The sequence below is a fragment of the Apodemus sylvaticus genome, chromosome 5, assembly GCF_947179515.1.
Source record: "Apodemus sylvaticus chromosome 5, mApoSyl1.1, whole genome shotgun sequence".
NCBI classification, from domain to species: domain Eukaryota; kingdom Metazoa; phylum Chordata; class Mammalia; order Rodentia; family Muridae; genus Apodemus; species Apodemus sylvaticus.
The window spans coordinates 138040873-138056733 of NC_067476.1; the positions used below are offsets into that span (position 1 = coordinate 138040873).

The 15861-nt window shown below is 46.8% G+C and overlaps 1 protein-coding gene across 1 annotated transcript; it reads right to left on the reverse strand.

The window, feature by feature from the left end:
* Positions 1 to 11014: 11014 nt before the first annotated feature.
* Positions 11015 to 11735, reverse strand: Defb124 (defensin beta 124). The gene is made up of 2 exons (XM_052181530.1): positions 11656 to 11735; positions 11015 to 11183 (listed from the first exon to the last, which is right to left on the reverse strand). Exons 1-2 carry the CDS (start codon positions 11711 to 11713, stop codon positions 11026 to 11028), a joined length of 216 nt encoding a protein of 71 aa, XP_052037490.1. The 5' UTR covers positions 11714 to 11735; the 3' UTR covers positions 11015 to 11025.
* Between the last annotated feature and the right edge of the window lie 4126 nt (positions 11736 to 15861).

A 15861-nucleotide genomic window follows, 5' to 3' on the forward strand; every position in this document is an offset into this window, starting at 1 on the left:
GATACTCCCGTCTACACAGTGTTGTAGATGCTATCTTAGGGTTTCTACCACTGCAGTGGAACACCATGACCAAAAAGCAAGTTGGGGAGAAAGGGGCTTACTCAGCTTACACTTCCACATCACAGTTCATCATCAGAGGACGTCAAGACAGGAACTCAAGCAGGGCAGGAACCTGGAGGCAGGAGCTGAAGCAGAGGCCACCGATGGGCACTGCTCACCTGCTTGCTCCTCGTGCCTTGCTCAGCTGACTTTTCCACAAAAGCCAGGACAAGCAGCCCAGGGATAACCTCACCCACAATGGACTGGGTTCTCCTTCATCAACCACAAAACAGGAAAATGCCCTATGGATTTACCTACAACGCAGTCTTCTGGAGGTGTTTTCTTAATTAAGGTTTCCTCCTCCCAGATGACTCTAGCTGGGGTCAAGTTAACATAAAATTATCCAGCACGGGTGCCACTTATGACACACGTATAACTTTAAAATTATAAGATGTAGCAATACAGCTCATTGATAGAGGGCATGCATAAAGCCCTAGGTTCAGTCCCAAGCACCACATAAAAATTATAAATGTATCTGTACATACATATATAAGACAGTCACAGAGGAATGAAGCAAAGATCAATAATAATAATTAATAAACAAGTCGATTTTAGGCACACTTTCTAGAATTAGAAGCCAGTTTCAAAAGAACTGTCGTAAATATGTTTAAGAAATGAGAATAAAGTATTGATAAAATGTGCAAAAGGGTGGAGAATCTAAACTAATGCCTCAGACCAGGCTGCAGATGGTGCCTGCCTGTAGATTTAGCAGCTGGGAAGCATTAGCAGGAGGACTAGGAGTTCGACGTCACCTTCTGCTAGATTGTCAGTGTAAGGCCAGCCTAGAGTGCACAGGAACCCATTTCAAAGACCAAACAGTTGAGACTAGCAGCTCATGTCTGTAATCCTAGCACTTGGGTGGCTGAAGAAAGTGGGGAATCACCAAGGGTTTGAGGCTGGTCTAAGACAAGCATGGGCTACTGAGTAATAGCAATAACAATCTAATACATTTCTTCTATTGCTATGTTCAACCCGATCTGAAATACAATAGAATAGAATAGCCACTGTGCTATTTGGCTCATAGTTCTGGGCACCGATTGAGCAGTTCTTCTGTTATTCCCGTGTGAGTCTCCCATATGACAGCATCTTCCTCTGCTTCCTCCACAGTGGCTGGGGTACACCCAAGAGGCTGTGCTCCAATATACAGCATTTTTCAGACTTCTGTTACATTTGCTAAAGTCCTATTTTCCACAGCAAAGCAGATGACCCAGGGTCGTTGTGAGAAAGGGGCACAGGACAGGAACAGGTAGAGATATAGCTCGCCGGGGACTGCCATGTGTGGGTACATCAGCCTCAAATGGAACCCCTAAAGATAAACTAGACATTCTAAACCAGAGTTATCGTGTCCAAACACACTGGATATGCAATAGGAGAAAGAATCCATGAACTCAAAGGCAGATGGATAGAAATATACTAACTAGACACGGAGCGCACAGAGAGGCAGGAGAGAAGGGAAGCAGGAGCGAGAAGTTGTACATTTGAGCACAGTCCCAGACGAAGAGACAATTAGGGAAAATAAGCATATTTTAGAAGATAACAGTTGAAAGAAACATGTCAATCTACCCACTGATCTAGAAATTCAGCAAGCCACAAAGCATCAGATACGGTCACATGAAACTCAAGGATCATAGTAAAACGCACGCTTCAGACCCTGTCTCGGGCCACAGGCGGCTCGTGAGGAATGACTGCAGAGAAAGGGTGACCTTTGACCTCCACATACATGCCCACATTCATGCACCTGTATACACACACACACACACACACACACACACACACACACACACACACGCTCTCATACACATATACAAACACAGAAACTTAAAATAAATTATTGATTATAGTTATCATTTCCTACGTCTTGTGTACCTTGGTCCTGGAAGTCTGATTGGGGTGGTGAGGGAATGAAGAAAGGACAGACACACAGACAGGAAAGTTGGAGTTAGATAAGCCATGTGCTCTAATGGAGCTACCGTGCTGACGGTGTTTTCAATGCATCAATCACAGGAGGAAAAACTTACTAGTCTCTTAGGAGTCTCTGCAGGCCAGCAGTCTCGGGATGTAAACGTGCAGCGGAGGGAAGCTGCAGCTGCTGCTCTTAGCACACATTGGTCAATTGTACACACTCTGACTTGGACCAGAGGAAGAAGGCTTTGCCAACTTCCCTCGGGTCCAAGGCCTTGGTCCTTGCCCCCGGTGGTTCCCATGGTAGCAATACACGTTCACTCAGGACTTCACTCATGGGGGGGGGGCTTCCTGAGATCTCCACAATCAATAGCAAGAGAAATCATCGTGTGCATGGGGACTGAACAATGCACTCTTCAATGATCACTTGTTGGTTGAAGAAATCAAGGAATAAAATGTTCTAATTCTAGAATCAACTGAAAAATGTAACAGCAAAACCTTTGTAAGATAGCAGCTAAGATGGCCATCAGAGAGACGTCCATCATTTAAGGCCTCCACCTAAAAATCAGAGTTGTTTTAGATAAATAACCTGACGATGTGCCATGAGGCCTTAGAAACACAAGAATAGGCCAAACTCAAAATTGGTAGATGGATGTCTTAGGGTTTTATTCCTGTGATGCGATGCCATAACCATGGCAACTCTTATAAAGGAAAACATTTCACTGGGGCTGGCTTAACAGTTATAGAAGATTAGTCTATTGTCATCATGGAGGAAAGCATGATAGCATGCAGGTAGACATGGTGCTGGAAAGGTCAGTGAGAGTTCTATATCTGAATCAGCAGGCAGCAGGCAGAGAGCTAGCTTGAGTTTCTGAGACCTCAGAGTCCACCCCTAGTGACACACTTCCTCCAACAAGGCCACACCTCCTGATCGTTCTGCCCCCTATGGGTCACGCATGCAAACACACCAGTCTATGGGGGCCATTCCTATTCAAGCTACCGCAATGGGGGGGAAATCAAAAAAGAAGCTAAAAGAACAAGACAACGAATTAATAGACAGAGTTGGTTCTTTGAAAAGATAAACAGAGGGGCTGAGGGGAAATGGTGCGCTTGCTACACAAATGCAGGAACTGGGTTCAGATCCCTGGAACCCATGTAAATGCTGGATGTATAGCAACAGCCTCTACGGAAAGATGGAGCAGACAGGGCAGGAGGAGATCCCAGAAGCATGCGGGCCACCTAGTCCAGCGTATGCAGTAGAATAAATAACAAAGATCCCATCTCAGGCAAGGTAAATGGTGAGGACCCACATATAAAGTTGTCCTCTGACCTCTACACATATAACACACACACACACACACACACAAATGGGATTTACAGGCAAAAACATGAGCACACATTTAAAACAAAAAGATAAACAATGCTGACAGATTATTGGCCAAATTAGCCAAGAAAGAAAACCAGAGGGCTCTGATTAGAGGGTCATCCAGGCGGCTCGGTGGGTGGAGGTGCTTGCCACAGAAGCATGGTGACTTGAGTTCCATTCCTGGAGCCCACATGAAGGTCGAAGGAGAGAAACAACTCCGCAATGTTGTCCTGTGAGCTTCACAAGCATGCCATGGGCACCTTGAACACACAAGGATAATAAGTCTTTTTTTTTTTTTTTTTTTTTTTTTTTTTTTTTTTTTTTTTTTGGCTTTTCGAGACAGGGTTTCTCTGTGTAGCCCTGGCTGTCCTGGAACTCTCTCTGTAGACCAGGCTGGCCTCTAACTCAGAAATCCATCTGCCTCTGCCTCCAAGGGCTGGGATTACAGGTGTGTGCCATCACTGCTTGTCAATAAGTAATTTTTTAAATTATAAAAATGCAACTGGAGATTCAAATGGAGACATTATAGCAGATACTAACGAAATCTAGAGGGCCATTAAGAAATTGTTTGAGGGTCAGGGAGATGGCTCAGCAGCACTTGTTGCGAAGACTGATGACCTCAGTGTCATCGTCAGGCACACATTATCTGGAAAAAATTCAAGAGTATATAAACAATCTAAACTGATCTATAAGCAGCGATGAGGGGTAAGCAGTGGCTCAATGGTGAGCACTTGCCCAGCATGTACGTAGCCCTGGATCTGATTCCCAGGAAAGGAGGAAGAGGAAGAAGAGGAGACAGAGGAGGAGGAAGAAGAGGAGATGGGGGAGGAGGAGGAGGAAGAAGAGACAGAGGAGGAGGAAGAAGAGGAGACAGAGGAGGAAGAAGAGGAAGAGACAGAAGAGAAGGAAGAGGAGACGGAGGAGGATGAGGAAGAAGAGGAGACAGAGGAGGAGGAGGAGGAGAGGGAGGAGGAGGAGGAAGCAGCAGTAAGAGATGGAGAGAAGGCTCAGTGGTTAAGAGCACTTGCTCTCCCTGGATTCAGTTTCCAGCACCCACAGGGCGGCTCATCTCTGTCTGTGACTCCAGCCCCAGGGTCTGACATCCTCTTCTAACCTCTGAAGGAGCCAGGTACACAGGTGGGGAACATTTATAGACATCAAATAAAAAATCTTTTTAAAGCCATGAACATCAGTGATAACAAGCCTTCCAGTGGCTGCAGAGATGGCTCAGTGACCAAGAGTGTTTGCTACTCTTGCTGGTGTCCTAGCACCCACCAGACAGGTCACAAATGGCCTGTAACTCCAGTTCAGGGAACCCAATGACATTACCCTGTCCTCTTTAGATGCCTACGCTCATGTGGTGCAAGCCATTCATTCAGGCAAACACTCAAACACATAAATAATGAAAATTAATAAGTATTTTTAAAGGAATCTCCCAGAACAACGTATGATGGTCCCACAGTTTGTGCAGTACTTTTGTTCCAGGAAAATTCAGTCGGCAAGAAATACTTGCATCTGGATTTCTCATGTACAAATCTGGGGAATAAACCAATATTTCATTTCCCTAGTCACCCCTACCCATTTCAAACCACTGAGATCCCTAGCCCCAGTGACTTGCGTGCCCGGAGAGAATAAACCATCAAAAGTGTACCTAGTAGATTCCCAAAGCAACCACTAGAGGGCAGTATCTGCCTATGAGACTCCTTGACCTGGGCACCGACTAAAATCTAAAAGCTGTCCGTCTCAAACAGAGCTGCCCAAGGAGCCTTCGTGATCCTCCCGAGTGCTGGGATTACAGGTGCATGCTGCAACGCCCTCAAAGGGTCTTCACCATACTACTGGAAATATAAAAAAATGAAAGATGTATAATTACTGTGGGAGGTATTTTAGGTCTAAAAACTCTCACCGAAGAAATTTTGCTGGGCATGGTGGCACACACAATGAATTCCAGCAGGCAAGGTACAGAGGCAGGTGGATCTCTGCGAGTTCAAGGCCAGACTGGGTTTCATTTAGACATGGCTACATAGAGAGACCCTGTCTTAAATATAAAAAGACAGAGGATATATAAGCACGCCCAGAATTTTTCCGTAGTGACAAAGACATAAAGTACCCACTCACTGCTGGACTTCATTTTGCTTTTAAACCACATTTTACACATTTTTTTTTGTTTTTTTTGGATTTGGTTTCTTTTGAGACAGGGTTTCTCTGAATAGCCCTGGCTGTCCTGGAACTCACTCTGTAGACCAGGCTGGCCTCAAACTCAGAAATCCACCTGTCTCTGCCTCCCAGAGTGCTGGGACTACAGGCGTGTGCCACCACTGCCGCCTGGCCATTTTACACATTTTTATGTGTTCTTCTGTATAATAAGCAGAGTGTGGTCTTCATTTTTTCATTTGTGTGTTTCCATTTTGAAACTTTTCTCGGTGGACATGTTCTACTTTTTTACAGTTGGAAGGGTTATTTTCAAAGCACTAGAGTGATCTGGAGAGGTGGAACAGCGGTTGGGAGTATGCACTGCTCTTGCAGAGGACCCGGGTTCTGTTCCTGGCACCCACAACGGGGAGCTCACAATTGCTTGTAATTCCAGCTCCGGAGAATCCAGTGTCTCCGACCTCTAAGGACACTCACACAGTCGTGTGCCCATAACAACATATGCATACTCATACACCAAACACAAATAGATATTTTAAAATAATTATAAAATTAAACATAGGAAACCATACACCCTGTCTGCCGTGGCTTTCTTTGCTATGACCCAATAAGAGAGATACAGCATCACTCCTGGAAACACCCCGGCCAAAAATATGTATACTGTCTAATCTAGTCATAAGCAAACAGCGTCAACTCAAATGGAGGGGCACTCTGTAGTACAGCCGGCTGGATGAGTGACAGGTGTCAGGGAAAGCATGATGAACTCTGTTTTCCCCGAGTACCCTAGGCTGGCTTTGAACTTCCTGTATAGCTAATCTTAGCCTCCAACCTCCCCGTCGCACGTGCCATGTTCAACTGATGAGGTGCTGGGAATCAAAGCCAGGGCCTCGTGGGCAAAGCACTCCAGCCACTGAGTCACGCTAGCCCTGACATTCTAGGAGATCAAACAAATGCTACAGCTGAGAGAAGGTGTTCATCTAGGTGAGCTCGGAAGAGTAAACAATGAGATTATTTTTCTTTGTTAACAGCCAGGTTTAATCACATTCTGTGCGGGTTACATAAACCAAGCACCTTTGTCGTAGGAAAACAAAGGGGTGAAAGGAAAACAACCAAAACCATCACACCTAACCTTCACCTGCAAACTGCTCACAAGAGTTGCACACCAGGACAGTAAAGGTGGAAAATGGACACGTTGTCTTAACTGAGGTTTCCTCCTCTAAGAGGGCTTTAACTTGTTTCAAGTTGACACAAAACTAACCAACGCAATTGATTCTTTGTCTACTTGACAGCCAATCACTGTTAGGCCTCACTCTATTCTTGTTCACCCTCAAGACTGCCCATTAATATTGACATCATGGTATAAACTATTTTCAACCTCTCAAGTCCCATGGTCTTTACAAACTCAAACACTTTAAGAATTCAGTCTCTTTTTTAAAACATTTTTTATTTATTTATGTATTTATTTTAAGAATAAGTGTTCAATCTGTATGTTCACCTGAACGCCAGAAGGGGGCACCAGATCACACTATCGATGGTTGTGAGCCACTATGTGGTGGCTGGGAATTGAACTCAGGACCTCTGGAAGAGCAGACAACGCTCCTAACCTCTGAGTCATCTCTCCAACCCCCAGTCTCTATTTAAAAAAAAAAAGAAAGAAAGAAAAATCCAAAGTATCTTTTAAAATCCAAAGTCTCTCAACTGTGGGCTGCAATAGGATTTAAAAAAAGAAGAAGAATCAAATACTTTCTCACTTCCAAAGGAGAGAAATTACTTTCCTGGTTCCCTGCCACAATTCAATGGTAGATGCTCACATGCAATAAGAAAAGAAAGAAAAACTATGTCAACATACTTCAAAATTGGATAAAATAAATTTTTATTAAATGTCAAAAGAGATTTTTACACAATTCATAAATTCTTTATAAAAACAGTTTGCCAATGTAAGTCTAATGCTGTAAGTCAGCAACTTACAAAATGACAGCAAGAAGGCAGAACCAGGCACGGTCACAAGGTGAACAAAGCGAAACCAAACTCCAAGGCTATAAATAACTCAATATCCAATGTCTAGAATCAACTCCCAGTCTTCTGGGCTCCTCCAAAGGCCCTGGTCACTTCTCTGGCTCCACTGTGCTAAAGCACACACAACTTAATCTTTCAGACTCCCCAGATCACTCTGTCACCATGGCTGTGTTCTTGGTAGCTGGTTACCCTATAGTACTATCCTCTCCAAAACGCTAGGATCTCTTGCCATAACTAGGCTATGTCTTTCATCAATAGCTTCTCCTGGGCTCTCCTTGGGGACTCCAGCCCTGTCACGTAGTGCCAGGCCTCAGCTGCAACCTATGACCCCTCCATGCCTTGGAAACCAATACCACCTAGGTGACTCTTACACTACCAAGTTCAGCTGCCAGCAGGAGGTGCAACGTGGGCAGCTGGGCCACAGCTGGAGCACTAACCCTCAGGAAACACATCCCAGAAGATTTCACCTCAGTGATGCTTCCCCACAGCTCAATCGCTGCTGATTCTTCAGCCTCAGCTGACCAACATCCATTGTCCCAGCAAAATAAAAGTCTTACTTGGTTTCTTGTTCATCACAGTCTATTTTTCAGCCCCAGCAGAACAGAGCCATAGATTCTTCACACAAAGGCCCAGTATAGTATTTGCTTCCCTCTGAAACTTCACAGCCAGGATTCCTTCCTCTGCACTTCTCTCCAGAGTCTCATCTTCCAAACTCTTATAGAACATCCCACTGAGATCTCAAAATCAATACCTTTTCTAGCCCAAAGTTCCAAAGTCCTTCCACAGTCCTCCTCGAAACACAGCCAGGATGATCACAGGATGATCACACCCGACTCCTGGTAACGACTTGTCTGAGGATTTTTATTGCTGAAACGGCACACGAGTAAGTTTGAGGATTTTTATTGCTGAAATGACACACGAGTAAGTTGTAGAGGACAGGGTTTCTTTGGCTTAAGCATCCACATTGTAGTCCATCACTGAAGAAAGTCAGGGAAGGAACTTAGAGGCAGGAGCTGATGCAGAGGCCACTGAGGAGTGGTGCTTACTGGCTTGCTCCTCATGGCTTTGTTCAACCTGTTTTCTTATAGAATCCGGGACCTCCAGCCCAGGCATGGCACCACCCACCATAGGCTGGGCCCTCCCCCATCGAGCACTTGTTTAGAAAATGCCTACAGGTTTGCCTTCATTCAGAATGCATGGAAGCATTTTCTCAATTGAGGTTCCCTCCTCTCAGACGACTCTAGCTTGTGTCAAGCTGACATAAAACTATTCAACACAGTCGGTATCCTCGGAAACCATGGAAACTCTTTGTACTATTCCTGAGAGTGATAAAATTATTTTGAGAAGGTGGCCAGGCCAGGCCTTTTCCTCAGTAGCAGTGACAGACTGCAGTGACTTGTATTTCTGGGCCCTTCTGTGACCCTGCACCCTCCACCAGCCAGCCCATTCTAGGCTGTGGTGATTTCTACTTGACAACAAAGAAACCTGACAATCCAGCTCAGGAAGCGACTTCTTCTGGGTCCCACAGCCTGAGCCCTGTGGCACAGCTGGGGTAAGAACCTGAGTCTCTCTGACCCTCACTCTTAGAAGTCATCACCAACTTCACAGCAAAGTCCCAAAGCCACACATGTGACATCTGAGGCTGCTTTAGCGCATTGGCTTCTCTATTCTTTCTGAAACACTGGGGGGAATGAGCGTGGGGCACAGGACTAAATTTAGTTTGGTCCAGCCTGGCTAGTTGGTTTAAGCCCATCAGAGAGCATGTGTTTCTAGCTGTGACAAATACTCCCACATAGGGAGGCAGCCTGGGGACAGAAGGGTTTGCCTGGCTTCCAGTTCCAGGCTACAGCTCATTGCTGAGAAGCCAAGGCAGGAACCCAAACAGCTGGTCACATCATATCCACAGTCAAGGGCAGAGACCGATGCACCCACGCTGTCTGCTGACATGCCGTGTCTCCTCAACTAAATTTCTTCATCCTTATACAGTTCAGGGTCCGGGCCATAAAATAATGCCTCCTACCTCAATTAACAGTCAAGATAATCCTGCACAGACATGCCCACAGGCCAGCCTGGTCTAGATGATTTGTCACTAAAAGTCTCTTCCAAGTTGAGTCTACATCATTGCAAGTTGACATTTCAAACCACCACCGTGTCCCTTTGGGGTTTCCTAAGTCAGGAGGCTTAGTCTGAGTGAGTGCTCAGACTTCCAGGGTCCAGAAACGAGCCAGAGCCTCTGTCCTTGACGTCCCTTTCAGTCATTGCACACCCTGTCCTCTGTGGACTCGACCCCAGAGACAAGATGGCAGACAGGGGAGCTCCCTAACCCCCGTTTTCACAAGCTCAGGTCTCCTCAGGAACTGAGAGGATCCTGGAAGGCAGAATTCCTCTTTCCCAAGCGTCTTAAACTGGAAGTGAGGCAGTGAGGCAGTGAGGCAGTGAGGCAGATGTAAGCAGATGTCAGCCAAGAAGGTTCCAGAGAAAGTGTTACATTGCCAATATTATTGTTACTGATACATCCTGGCACTATAATTGTTACGAGCTGTGACTATTAGTGGTTTGGATTACTGACCCATTCCCTACCAACCCTTCCCCCACGCCTTCTCTAGACAGGACATGGGGCCTGAAATCTTCTTGGTGGTCATATAGTTAATGGCCCAAGAAAACGAGATGGGGGGGTTAGAAATGATGTGGGGGTTGTGGGGGTGTGGGTGGGGGGGTGGTGTGTGTTTCCTGGGGATTGTACATAGGTCTGCATGTATACTAGATAAGCACTCCACCACAAAACCACATCCCCACACCTCCAGATTTCCTTTATAGTGAGGAGGGTTCCCTCACAAAGTGAGCTTCCTGTTTTTCCATCTTAACACAACCCTGAGAGGCAGACGGGACTTGAACCCTGTGTCTCTCTGAGAGCCTGGCACCTCCCTGTGCCGATTCTGCTGGAGGTCGTTTCCCCCACCTTCCTGCATCGTTGGACCGCATCACAGGAGAGACAGATTTTCCTCTAATCAAGCTCTTAGGCCCCACTTACCTAGGCAGACTCATGAATACCAAGTAGGAGATGAAGAAAGGGAAAACCTCCCTTCCAGCCGGGTTACCTTGCCTTTCAAGCCAAACTTGTCCTGGGTGGCAGATGCGTATTGTTGTCCTGTTATCCTCAGCCTTTATTAATTTATCGTGAGCTCTGCCTTACTTTTGATATTCTTTTGGCAAAGTTCTAACCATCCAATATCATTATCCCTGCTTTGTGGATGAGGGTCCTGAGGAGGATTTCAGGAGGATGGACCATCCTTCCGGAGTTAGTCAAGCCCGGAACATTTAGGATGGTCATTAAAGCCCACTCCGTCCAGCACCTGCTCCTTCGCCCATCACTCCCACATCTTTGACTTCACCCGCTTCCCTGTCAGGAAATGAGCTCAGTCATGCGGAACACGGAGAGAGCTGGAGGCATGAATTTTATTGGGGAGCGATGATATCAACTCTAGAGCAAGCTACACACTTCCAATCTTTGAGGGGGGTGAAGACTTCAAAGAATAGGACAGGCAGCACAGAGAAGCGTCCGGACACAGGTGCATGAAGGTCTCTTGCCTTGTGCAGAAAGTCCGGCAGGCCCCCTGGCCATTCCAGCACCGTTTGAATTCCGTGCTTCCTGTGTGAAAGAAGACCACAAATCACAGAGCAGCCTGTGGGTCACAGGTTAGACCACTGGTCATGAGTTGAACTACAGATTATGTCACAGTGGTCATAGGTTAGCTCTCGTCATTTGTTAGATTACAACTCATGCATGAGAGCATGGATAATACTGGAGGTTACGGATCTCATTCTAGGTGAGCCCATATGTCACAGGTTAGACCACTAGTTAAGAGAATAATTTGTTGTCCAAGTAAATCCACCCATCAGGCACACTCTTAACACGTCTCTTAACAACACTGTGATTGCACTTGGTCTTGCTTCGATCCCTGTTGTGCAAGTGGAGAAACAGAAGCTCTCAGAAGTTTATAACCTTAAGAAAATCATAGTCTCTCTCTCTCTCTCTCTCTCTCTCTCTCTCTCTCTCTCTCTCTCTCACACACACACACACACACACACACACACACACACACACACACACGAGTGATTACCTGGTGGCACATGACCCATGACCAGGATAGCCACAATGAGCAGAATCCACTTTGCCATGGCCACCAAGCTCCTGGGAGACTGCCGGGAAGAAGTCAGGGGAGGAGCCCAGCATACAGTCTTGCTGCATACCCAGCTTTTATGGGCTGCAGAGACATGGGCAGCAAGCCCAGGTGGGAGGGCAAGGTCACGTGGTCCTAAGGCTGTTTCGCTCTCTCATGGCTACCTCTGCACGGACTAGTCAGCCAAATCCTCCAGAGGCTGTGCAAGGCCTGGAGGCCCATGACAGACATGGCAGGGACAGAGACAGAGGGACAGAGAAAATATGAATGACTTTTCCCAGCCCGAGAGAGTAAGGAAATACTTGAGAAAAGCCTACTTCTATCCAGCATCTTCGCATGTGACGGTCAATACTGACTGTCAACTTGACAGCATCTAGTAATCGGCTAGGAGGTTAACATTTAGGCGTGTCTGTGAGCAAGTGTCTAGGCTGGGTTAATGTAGGCAGGGAGACACACCCTGAAAGTAGGCAACCACCCCAGGGCCAGGATCATCCTGGAGTGGATAAAAGAAGAGAAAGAGGGTTAAGCACCACTCTCCCCCTCCCTCCTTCCTCAGCTGCCTCACACTCTGGTGCCCACCCTGATAGGACTATGCACCCTCACACTGTCCCTGATAGGACTGTACCCTCAAACTCTCCCTGATGGGACTGTGCACCCTCAAACTGTCCCTGATAGGACTGTGCACCCTCAAACTGTCCTTGATAGGACTGTGTACCCTCAAACTCTCCCTGATGGGACTGTGTACCCTCAAACTTTCCCTGATAGGACTGTGTACCCTCAAACTGTCCCTGATAGGACTGTGCACCCTCAAACTGTCCTTGATAGGACTGTGTACCCTCAAACTCTCCCTGATAGGATTGTACACCCTTGAACTGTGAGCCAAAGAAAGCCTTCTTCCCTTAAGTCCCTCTTGTCAAGTATTTTGTCATGACAATGACAAAAGTGACCACCCCACCCCCTGATCACTGCAAGACCTTGAACAGGTCACTTAACTGTGAAGAGACCCAGGCTGCCATCTGCAAAATGATGAAAAGTGTCCTTTTTTCTTTTTTAAATTATTTTTTAATTTTCATTAGATTTACTCACTTTATTTTATGTTTTGTCGGCATGTGTGTATGCACCGGGTGTGTGTGTGGTGCTTGCAGAAGTCAGAAAGGGAAGCAGATCTAGAACCAGAGGTAGGCATGGCTGGGGGCCACAGTGTGGGTTCTGGGAACCAGACCTGGGTCCTTGGCAAGAGCAGCAAGTGCTCTTAACCACGGACACCGTCTTTCCATCCATGGCCTAGGCCCGCTCTGAAAATGGAAGAACACATTCCTTATACAAAGTAATAACTATCTTCAGAGCATCGGGTGAAACAAAGTTCTCATGAAACAACGTTCTCAAAATTTGGTCTCTGAAGCTGCAAACCTTAGAGAAATGCAAACTCAGCAGCCCTGCCCCAAATGTCTCAAACAAAGAGCCACGGAAATCTCTCCGGCATTTCCAAGACACCGCTACAGACCAACCGAGATAACACATGCCCAGAGCTTGGCCTGGCACTTAGTATATAAGCCGGGCCAGGTTACCTCATGAAAGATGAGTAGGAAAGGGTGTTCCCAACAGATGGAGCAGTGTGGGCCTGAAAGGGAAGGTCACAGTGGCAAGACCGACTTATGATGACCGCTGAAATGACCAAAGACCATAAACTGCCAAGTTTACACTTCCATGTCCTAAGCAAAAGCATGTTCGCTTGTTTGTATGTTTTAACAAGGTCACCTCCGGTTCCTTCTCCCTTGAGAGTAAAGACAGGGCTGTGCTATGCAGCTAGGCTGGCTTAGAACTTACCACATAGCCCAGGCTAGCCTGGAACTCACAATCCTCCTGCCTCAACTCTCAAGGGTTGGAATTCAGATGTGTGCCACATCTGACAAATTACAATTTTAATTTTAATTTGATACCCCAAGAGGGGAGTTGATTTGCTTGGGGTCACACAGTGACTGAGTCACAGAACTAGGGCTGGAAACCAGGTCACCACACTCTCAGGCAGTGGGAGGTGCTTGTCCTGCACAGCTCATCCTACAGGTGGAATGGGGAGACCGGGAAGCAGAGGCATATGTTAGAAGCAGGATCACACGTGTGTGTATGTTCCCAGTGCCAGAATTTATTGAAAAACAATAAGTTCACAAGCTATGCCCAGTTCACGGGCTGAAATTTACCAGGTAGTCCTGATTTGGTAATTGGCCCTTGGCAATCTCAGATTCTTTTATTCTCATCTTAATTATTAATATTACACTTTGTACAGTTTTATGCATGTGTCCATCTATACAGGTATATATCTGTGTGTATGTGTTTGAGCGTGTGTGTGTGTGTGTGTATGTGTGTGTGTGTGTGTGTGCATGTTATAGAATAGCTACAACAAGGAGTTAAAGCAACCACAGATTTCAAGGGATATTCCAGGTGGCAGAAGGCAGAACTACTGGACCAGAGATGTCATTGCCAGAGATTGGAAAAGATATTAACAATACAAGAAGTAGAGACCTACTGGAGGCTCACAGAGCCCAGGACCAGGGTTGAGTTGTGAGCCAGAGAGGCAGGCAGGCCAGTCTAGCCAGATGAGTTGATGGACAGAGGATGAATGAATAGTAATTCAAGCGCTCAGTCAAACCATGGAAACTCTGCTGAGAGCTATTGGTCCTTTGACACACACAGCAGCAGATGGTCACATGACAGGTCTGTGGCGATGTTGCCATAGCTACATCACTTGTCCTTTTTGTGGGGTCTAGGTGTTGGTGCTGTGCCCTTTATTAATCTGGTGTTCTGTAAACCCCCCTGTCTGTTTTTCTGCTGCAGTTTTCATACACCAATGAGCTTATATGGTCCCAGTCAGATTTGATAAACTAGATAAAACAGAGGATGCTTTTTCCCTTATAGGAGTAAGTTGCCTATTGGTCTCTGCTTCTCGGGTGGTGCTGGATGGGTGGTAGCATCTGCCTACCACTCTGCATGTTCAGTCAAACTGAAGCCAACCACTGCTTTGTAAAATGGGGTCACCCAAGGCACGGCACAACCTGGAAGCCACTGTTCTTCAGTCTGCTGAAACTTGGAACTGAGCACAGCCTGATCTCCAGTCTACGGAAGGAAGTCAGACCAGAGTGGGGTTGCTAGTGGCAGCCTACCCTGGAGCTTGGATCTGCTCCAAATCTGGAGCTCCTCAGGCATGACAGGGAGTTCCACCCACAGGTACTGCCTGGCTTCCATTACTCTCCCACCACCAAACGTACGCTTTAACCTCTCAAGAGCTAACCGGGTTCCATGCTCAAAGAGCTTGGGTCCTGGCCCTGTAGCCGGCTTCTTTCTCCTTTACCAAGATCAGTATCTTTCCTGCTCCCACATGCCTGCAAACGTTTAAATGATGGAAACTGGTAGATAGGTAGGGCCAGTGAGTTGGCTCGGCACAAAAAGGCACTTGCTGCCGAACCTGACGACCTGAGCTCAATGCCCCAAACCTACTTGGTAGAGGGAGAAAAGCAACCTGTACAAATTGTCCTCTGCCGGCTCCTCGGGTGCTAAGGCACGCTCTTCCTGCTCCCTCCAACAAATAAATGTTTTCAATGTGTTAATTTTTTAAAAGGGGGACAGCAAACCAAAGGACAGATACCTTAAGTCCCTGCTAATCGTGAGCAAACGGATGCTGAGTGACTAAATGGTATCAGATTCAGACACCCCAAACTCTTTCACTTCGCTTCCTCCAAGCCCTTTTCCAAAATTAACCCTCCACCCAGAGCTTTCTCGGTGTGTTCTGCAAGTTATCTGCAACACTTGGGCGTTCGTTTAAAATGCAGATTCCTTAGCCCAGAGCCCAGTCCTGCGGAATCAATCGCCTCCCTTGGAAGATGGAACCTGTGACTCTGAACGTTAAGTTCCCCTAGAGGCTTCCATCCAGGGCTGAAGTTGTTGTGCCCCGTAAGTGGGGGGAACTGAGGCGGACACAGAGGGACATCCAGACCCAAGAATAAACTCCCTCTCCAGCACCCCATTCCTACATGGCCACCCCCCCCCCAACCTCACGGGGAGGACTGAAGGCGGAGGTCTACAGGGCGGGGACCCGGACTGCCTTGACAGGGCGGGGCCGCACGGGGCGGGGTGGCTCTAGAACGGGCGGGA